This window comes from Papaver somniferum, chromosome 6 (genome assembly GCF_003573695.1).
Source record: "Papaver somniferum cultivar HN1 chromosome 6, ASM357369v1, whole genome shotgun sequence".
Taxonomy (NCBI): Eukaryota; Viridiplantae; Streptophyta; class Magnoliopsida; order Ranunculales; family Papaveraceae; genus Papaver; species Papaver somniferum.
This window is the reverse complement of record NC_039363.1, coordinates 104,345,626-104,354,605: the sequence shown is the minus strand read 5'-3', so window position 1 is coordinate 104,354,605 and position 8,980 is coordinate 104,345,626. Positions and strand designations below refer to the sequence as shown.

The following is an 8,980-nucleotide window of genomic DNA, read 5'->3' as shown; positions in this document are numbered from 1 at the left end:
AATACTTTAGGAGAGGATGGAGATGAAGAATCGGATGAGTTTTCATCACTTGAATACCCAAACTTAGTGAATTGGATTTTTTTTTTTTATTTTCCATGTTTTTTTCCTTCATCTTCTCTAACTTTACTCTCTCTAAAATTCTACTCATCTAATAATCATACCATCTTTTAATATAATCTCACTTATTATTATTAACTAAATCACTTAACTAATCATAACCTAAAATTAATTATTAGAGTAGTTTAGCTATTAATATAAATATTTGATATGGGGTGACCTAGATTTACTTCTAATGTCTTTATCCAAATTAAAAAAATGGTCCCAAAAAAAGATGGTCCCGAAAAATCGTTCTTTTCCAACGATTTTCAGCTAAGCCATGTGTTAAATTCTGATGCAAACCAATTTAATTAGTGGGTTTGGGCTTCTCTCACGAGTGAGACTGATCAATTTAGGCTTCTCACCAAATCAAATTTTTTGCGTTACATTTCTGCACTGTCTAGTTAATAGTTACCGTTATGTTGCATGCTTTTATGAGGATTTGATTAAGAGAAAAAATTACAAACCGATCTTATAATGTGGTTAAAAAGCATAAGCTTAAATTAAAAATTTCAAACTAGAGGATTTAAAAGTAAGACTACTACTTTTATACACACACACCTTAAAAATGTGAAGTTATAAGTACAATTGCAGTTTCTTATACAGAATAGCTAAGGTTCGCACTAGAAGCTTTGTCCTTGAAGGGAACAATTTCTGTTACCAGTATATTTCAGTCCTTAATTAGGACTTTTCTTTCACAACCAAATATAAAAGGTGGTCCTGAAATAGAACTAGCACCCGACAATCCATGTTCCGGGCACTATTGCTGCTTCTTGCCAGCACTGTATATAAGGTTTCGGGAAATGGGCCATTTGTCCAAAAATTTTTAAAACATGGTTCAAATAGAGGAGTAAAAATTAGTATGGGTGAAATGGCCAAAAAAAATTTAGCAAGGATGAAACTGGATTCATCGCGACTTAAATTTAAAAAATAGCAAAGATGAAACTGGATGCATCCTGATATAAATTAAAAATAAGAAAAAATATTTGAAAATTGGTAGGATGAAACTGGTTACATCCTGGCTATTTTTATATTTTTGTCCATTTAAACAATATTTTTTTAATTTTTGGCCATTTAAACAGTATCAAAATGTACAAGTCTTTTTCATCCAGGAATTGTTAGTTTTGGTCTTTTTAACCAATTTTGTGATAAGGTTTTGCATATCCATATATGTATAAGCATTTCAGAAATAACAATAAGTTTAGATTCTTCTCTTTACAAGTTCTTTTACCAATCATGGAGCTCGCACAAAATTTTCAGATGAATGGCGACACTGGTAAAACAAGTTATTCTTCCAACTCATTCATTCAGGTAACTCTCTCACTCATATGAGATGGAGAGATGGATATATGCTATACCAAATTATCAATATTGTATCATGCTAATTCTTTTGAGTTACTATATATTATCTTAACAGAGAAAAGGTATAGAAATGACGAAGCCTATAATAGAAGAAGCCATACTAGATCTCATCTCAGAGCATTCAGCTGCCTTGCCATTCAATACTAGTCGATGCCTGAACATAGCAGATATGGGTTGTTCCTCTGGACCCAATGCTTTACTGGTTGTTTCCTACATTATGGACATCATTTACCGCAAATTTATTGACCAATGGGATGATATGCACTGTGATCATTCCCGTCCTCATCCTAAGATTCTCGTGTTCCTTAACGATCTTCCTAGCAATGACTTCGCCACAACTTTCAAGTCACTCAAAAGTTTTTATGACAAACTCAAGGAAACCTATAAATTAGCTGGAAAAGATGATGAACCACGGCACCAACCATGTTTTGTTGCAGGGCTTCCTGGCTCATTTTACGGCAGACTTCTTCCCAATGACTCTCTCCATTTTGTTCATTCTTCATACAGTCTCCATTGGTTGTCTAAGGTGAACTAGCTTAACTTTTCTCTTCCCTAAGAAACTCTAATAATGAGAATCGATAAATATCTCCAATTTGTGCAGATTCCTCAAGGGATTGAGAAATGTAACAAGGGGAACATTTACGTGGCGAAATCAAGCCCCGCATTTGTAGTTGAAGCATACATGAAGCAGTTCAACATGGATTTTACGATTTTCCTAAAGAGTCGATCCAAGGAAGTAGTAAAGGGTGGAAGAATGGTGCTAACAATCTTGGGTAGGCATAATGACGGAGATCCTTCTAGCAAAGAGTGTTGTTACATTTGGGAGCTATTAGCAAATGCACTCAATTACATGTTGACACAGGTATCACTGCATTATTTCATCGATAATTGATTAGTGAGCTGACAAACATGCACACACTAAGCAGCACTACTATTTTCTGATGCAGGGAAAGCTTAAAGAGGAGAGTTTACATTCATTTAATATACCTCATTATACACCATCCTCTTCTGAGGTCAAGTCCATCATACTGTTGGTTAAACTTCAACATAGAAGTCATTAACAAGCTGGTTAGGACAAGATTAGGAAATTGATGTAATCCTAAGGGAATTAGAAGTCGTCTAGTTCTAAGAAAAGGAAAGACATGTAATAAGGTAATAGGACTAGGAAAAGGAATTCATAATTCTATATATATATGATCACCAAAGTTGTGGTTGATCATATGAGCAAGATTAGAGCTTGTGTTTAGTTTTGAGAGATTTTCTAAACATCAATAAAGAGAGTTGTCTTTATATAAGCTAAGTTTCATCTTGCAGTTGCCATTCATTGGTATCAGAGCTTGTTTCTGAGCCATGGAAAACGAAACCACCATTGTGGGTGCAAAACAGTTCACGCCACCATCAATACAAGTTCCAATCCTCAACGCCACAAACTACACAGTATGGGCCATGAGAATGAAGGTACTGATGAAAATCTACAAAGTTTGGGAAACAATTGATCCTGGTACATTGGACCTAGACAAAAACAATGTTTCCATTGGATTACTATTTCAAGCAATACCAGAATGTCTTGTTCTACAAGTTGGTGAACAAGAAACTTCAAAAAAAATTTGGGATGCAATAAACGCACGTAATCTCGGAGCTGATCGAGTTAAAGAAGCCCTTCTGCAAACCTTAATCTCTGAATCTGAAAGAGTGAAGATGAAAGACACTGATACTATTGATAGCTTTGTAGGAAAGCTATCAGAGATAGCCTCAAAAGCTGCGTCACTTGGACAATCCATTGATGAAGATAAACTGGTAAAGAAGTTTCTCAATAGTTTACCAAGATCCAAGTATATTCATATCATAGCTTCTCTCGAACAAGTCTTAGATTTAAAGAAGACTAGCTATGAAGATATAATTGGAAGATTGAAAGCATATGAAGAAAGAATCCTTGATGAAGAAAACAATGGAGAAACTCAAGGAAAACTCTTGTACACAAACTCTTACCAACAAAACTCTGCGACAAGAGGAAGAGGTTGTGGAAGAGGTGGTAGAGGAAACAGAGGCCGAGGAAGGGGAGGAAGGTTTAACTCACAAGATAGAACAACAAGTCAGAATGATCAAAACCAAGGGAAAGAAAAGAAGGATAGATCAAACATTATTTGTTACAGATGTGATAAACCAGGACACTTCTCATTTGTATGCCCTGAAAGAATACAAAAGATGGAAGAAACAAACAAGAATGAAACAAGGGAAGCAGATACAGCTCTTTTCACGCACGAAGTTGTATTCTTAAACGAAGGGAAACTAATACCAAAGAACTACGAATCAAAGGATGGAGAAGAAGGAATCTGATATTTAGATAATGGAGCCAGCAATCACATGAATGGTAAGAGACACTACTTTTCTGAACTCAATGAGAAAATCAAAGGACAAGTGAAGTTTGGGGATGGATCTTCTGTAGAAATTGAAGGGAAAGGATCAATTCTATTTCAGAGCAAGACCGGAGAACAGAAGCTTGTCACAAACATCTACTTCATCCCAAACTTACAAAGCAACATTCTAAGTTTAGGACAAGCTACAGAAGTTGGATGTGATGTTAGAATGCGACAAGATTATCTAACAGTTCATGACCCAAGTGGAAGACTTTTAGTTAGAGTCTCACGCTCACAGAATAGACTCTACAAGATAAGTCTCATGATTGGAAAGCCATTATGTCTGAATATGAGACTGGAAGATCAGACATGGAAGTGGCACGCAAGGTTAGGACACATAAGCTTTAGAAACTTTAAAGGCAATGTCTCAGAACAAGATGGTTCGAGGACTACCACAGATAAATGATGAAGCAAAAATCTGTGAATTATTTTTAGTTGAGAAACAAACTCGTCAAGGTTTCCCAAAAGCAACAACATTCAGATCCTCAAAGCCATTAGAGCTTCTTCATGCTGATTTATGTGGTCCTATTACACCATAAACCCTTGCAAATAACAAATACATATTTGTTATTATATATGACTTCTCAAGATATATGTGGTCTATTATTATGAAAGAAAATAGTGAACATTTGACAGATTCAAAGCTTTCAGAAATCTGATAGAAAAAGAGTTAAAAGAGGAGGTCAAAATGCTTAGAACTGATAGAGGTGGAGAGTTCACTTCCTTAGAGTTCAAAAAGTTCTGTGAGTCAAATGGAATCAAAAGGCAACTCACAACACCATATACACCACAACAAAACGGAGTGGTGGAGAGGAGAAACAAGACTCTAATGGAGATGACAAGAAGTTCTTTAAAGGCTATGCAGGTACCTAATTATCTATGGGAAGAAGCTGTACGACACTCCACATACCTAATAAACAGGATACCTACGAAAGCTCTGAAAGACATGACTCCATATGAAAGTTTGCGAAAGAGAAAACCGAACATAGATCATTTAAGAGTGTTTGGTTGCGAAGCATACGCAAAAGTTGATTCTGCAACTCTTAAGAAATTGGATGATCGATCTCAGACTCTTGTGCATCTAGGAATTGAGCCTGGATCCAAAGCTTATAGATTATTCAATCCAACAACGAAAAGAGTAATAGTGAGTCGAGATGTGGTATTCGATAAAAAAGCAAACTGGAAAGAAACTAATGATGGATCAAGTAGGGATCCAGGAATGTTTCACATGAGATGGGGTCAAGTAACTGATGAAGGCGAAGGACCCATAATCATCAATACCAATGGAAACAATGATGTTAATCAAGAAGAAGAAGAGAATAATGAAAACACTGAGAATAACGAAGAAGTAGAAGAAGAAGAAGAAGAAGAAGAAGAGATAGATGAAATAACTCAACCCATTTCACTGCGAAAATCAACAAGACAGATAAAAAAGCCACAATATCTGGAGGATTATGTTCTTCAAGCTGCAGAAGAATACTTTCTGTTAATGATGAACCAAGGAATTTTCAGGAAGCAAAGGTCTCGACTAAATGGACACAAGCATGTAGAGAAGAAATTATTTCAATTAACAGAAACAAGACTTGGTTTCTAGTTGATAAGCCAGGTGGGGTAAAAGTCATTGGTCTTAAGTGGATCTTCAAAATAAAACGGAATGCTGATGGTACTGTCAACAAATATAAGGAAAGACTTGTAGCTAAGGGATACGTTCAAGAATCAGGCATCGATTTCGATGAAGTTTTTGCACCAGTTGCTAGAATTGAAAAAATACGTTTATTAATTACAGAGGCAGCATCAAACTCATGGGAAATTCATCACTTAGACGTTAAGACAGCATTCTTACATGGTGACTTGCGAGAAGATGTGTATGTTGAACAACCAGAAGGTTTTGAAGTAAAAGGACAAGAGCATAAGGTTTATAAGTTATCAAAAGCTCTATATGGTCTAAGACAAGCTCCTCGAGCCTGGAATACAAAGTTCGATCAAATCTTAAGAGAAATCTGATTTGTTAAGTGCTCTAAAGAAACATCAGTATACAGAAGAGAAGAAAAGGGAACGCTTCTTGTGATTGCAGTCTATGTAGATGATCTATTTTTGACTGGCAACTCCCTTAAGGTGATCAATGAGTTCAAGAGAGAAATGTCATCAAAGTTTGAGATGTCAGACCTCGGAAAACTCACTTATTACCTTGGCATAGAAGTCCATCAAGGAGTAGATGGGATTCAGATTAAACAAGAAGCTTATGCAAGGAGAATTCTGAAAGAAGCAGGACTTGAAACTTGTAATCCAACTAAGATACCAATGGAGTTTGGACTTAAAGTTTCAAAGGCACAAGAAGAAGCAGAGATTGATTCAACGAGTTATAGAAGAAATGTTGGATGCCTAAGATACTTATTACACACAAGACCAGACTTGGCTTTATCTGTGGGAGTAGCAAGCCGTTATATGCATAGTCCACGCAAGTCTCATGGTGATGTAATAAAGCAGATATTGAGATATCTAAGAGGAACAATCAGCTGTGGATTGAAGTATGGTCGAGAAGGATCAAAAGGAATTGTTGGGTATAGTGACAGCAGTCATAATATTGACCAAGATGATGGAAAAGGTACAAATGGTCATATATTTTATCTAGGTGAAGCACCTATTACATGGTGTTCACAGAAGCAAGACACTGTAGCCCTCTCATCCTGTGAAGCTGAGTTTATGGCTGCAACAGAAGCAGCTAAACAATCAATATGGCTTCAAGAACTGTTGGGTGAAATCAAAGGAAGAGAACCTGGAAAAGTTCTCATCAAGATTGATAATAAGTCTGCAATTGCACTCACTAAAAATCCAGTGTTTCATGGGAAGACGAAACACATTCACAAAAGGTATCATTTCATACGAGAATGTATCGAGAAGGAGATCATCAACGTTGAAAACATACCAGGAACTGAGCAGAAAGCAGATATATTGACAAAGGCATTAGCTCGGATCAAGTTTGAAGAAAATGAGACAATTGATTGGAGTACAAGATATGTCACGGGTAAGGTTGAAGCTTAACGGGGAGAATGTTGGTTAAACTTCAACATAGAAGTCATTAACAAGCTGGTTAGGACAAGATTAGGAAATTGATGTAATCCTAAGGGAATTAGAAGTCATCTAGTCCTAAGAAAAGGAAAGACATGTAATAAGGTAATAGGACTAGGAAAAGGAATTCATAATTCTATATATATATGATCACCAAAGTTGTGGTTGATCATATGAGCAAGATTAGAACTTATGTTTAGTTTTGAGAGATTTTCTAAACATCAATAAAGAGAGTTGTCTTTATATAAGCTAAGTTTCATCTTGCAGTTGCCATTACATACTAAGTGAAGGGTCATTTTTCATTAGTCGACTGCAGACATTTGAAGTGACCTGGGACGGTGAAGACGAAGGAGTATTTTGTGGGAACGACGATGAGCAGTTGTTTAGAAGCAGCAAAAATGTAGCTAACTGCATTCGAGCTGCAACTGAACCCTTGCTAGTGAGTCACTTCCGAGAAGATATTATGGATGAATTGTTTGACAAATACAGGGAGATAATTGCAACCCGCTTGTCTGAAGGTAAAAGTAAACACCACTGCATAGTTATCTCCATGACAAGAGGGTGATCAGATATGTATTTTGTGACTTTTGTCTATGCATGTTTTGGTGTCTGTTTATATTACACGATACATCATCTGAGGTGGACGGATCCACCATAAGCAAAAATGTAAAAGTCAAAATGTTGTAAGTTTCTTCGTGTTTGGCAAAGGCGCTGCAAAATTGTTATTTTCTCCTCTTCTTTTTGTACAAGAAATAAAAAACATCCCCCAAATTATTACTAGTCCATGTCTGTTGAAGTACTATCCTTCATGTTAATGAACGGAGATAGGCTTTTCCTTATTGAGACCAATTATTTTCCTTTCAAGGTATTCGCAGTCACACCAAGGAAAATTGAGGACACGACTATTTGAAAAAGGAAACAAACAGATTCGTCCAGTTCCAGAGTGCTCCACTCAACGGAGTGGTATATACCTCTTATTCAGGAGTCAAAAAGAAAAGAGAAATGCCAAAAGAGTTACTAATGATCATTCTAAGGATATGATCATTAGTAAGTAGATAATTACACCCTACATATTCAACAAGCATGCATGACGTAGTTTAGCATCGTAAAATTCTTTTAGCAGGAGCCTGCAATTTTTTTTTTTAAAACACAAGCATCATTTCCATTTTGACTGCATCTCTTAAAATTGACCTACTTTAGTATACTAGGCCGTCTTAGATATTTTCAACAAACCCTTTGATTTGTAGGCCCTGAACAGAAATCGTGTTTCACCAATGGACGTATTGAAGGAAGAGACGCGCCTGTTCACTCTGAAAAGATATCTGTAGAGATGAAGAGTCATCTCCAAAGGGTGTGATTTCCTCTTTAAATAGGAGACTTGTTTTTCATTCAAAACACATCTCAACTCTCTCTGTTTTTTTTCTTACAAACATCATCAGAAACAAAACCTGTGTGTTCTTGGTTGGATCAAGGTCGTACAAGCTTTGAATCCAACACTGTTGTGGGGCTTCAAGTATTCCGACGGCGATATTCATTAACCTATTTGTACTCGCCAATTCAATTAGGAAAGGATCGAATAATTGTCGAAAAGAATCTTTCATTAGAGCCTTCAACCCTAATACAACATTCTTTTCTTCACCCTGTTTTAGTGCCAATTTTCCAACGGGCCCAGGCTGACAGCAGTAGTTTCTTCATATATCAATCAAATGGCCTACCTCATGGGAAGAAAACGACCAATCTGTCGATATACGCCGATGAAGTCTTCTAACTCATCAATTAGTGCCCACTAGGCACTACTTACTAATCCCACTGCCATTTTTTTAAATCATTTTTAGCATACGTCAGAAAATAAAGATGTGCGCTTGATATTGGAAAGTCTTCTGATCTCTGAATCATACTGTTTCTGAAAATTTAGAAGAATTTGGAACACAAAATAGATCTACACTCTCAACTGAACCCAATATTGCTCCGAACTTCCAATATGGAAGTCATCCAATACTTTCATATGAATGGTGGCAGCGGCACTAGTCAAACAA

At 36.4% G+C, this 8,980-nt stretch overlaps 1 protein-coding gene across 1 annotated transcript; it reads left to right on the top strand.

Annotated features, from left to right (window-relative positions):
- Positions 1 to 1,295: 1,295 nt before the first annotated feature.
- LOC113291238 (salicylate carboxymethyltransferase-like) lies at positions 1,296 to 7,509 on the top strand. Its single transcript, XM_026540795.1, has 5 exons — positions 1,296 to 1,407; positions 1,514 to 1,984; positions 2,060 to 2,320; positions 2,406 to 2,483; positions 7,222 to 7,509. The coding sequence occupies exons 1-5, from the start codon at positions 1,333 to 1,335 to the stop codon at positions 7,507 to 7,509; spliced, it is 1,173 nt and encodes a 390-aa protein (XP_026396580.1). The 5' UTR covers positions 1,296 to 1,332.
- Positions 7,510 to 8,980: the final 1,471 nt, after the last annotated feature.

Bases quoted from the DNA above. Each gene is read 5' to 3' on its own strand.
- LOC113291238 (XM_026540795.1), top strand. From the start codon at position 1,333: ATGGAGCTCGCACAAAATTTTCAGATGAATGGCGACACTGGTAAAACA. The intron at 2,321-2,405 runs GTATCACTGCAT...TTTCTGATGCAG, and splicing joins TCAATTACATGTTGACACAG to GGAAAGCTTAAAGAGGAGAG. The intron at 2,484-7,221 runs ATACTGTTGGTT...AGTTGCCATTAC, and splicing joins CTTCTGAGGTCAAGTCCATC to ATACTAAGTGAAGGGTCATT.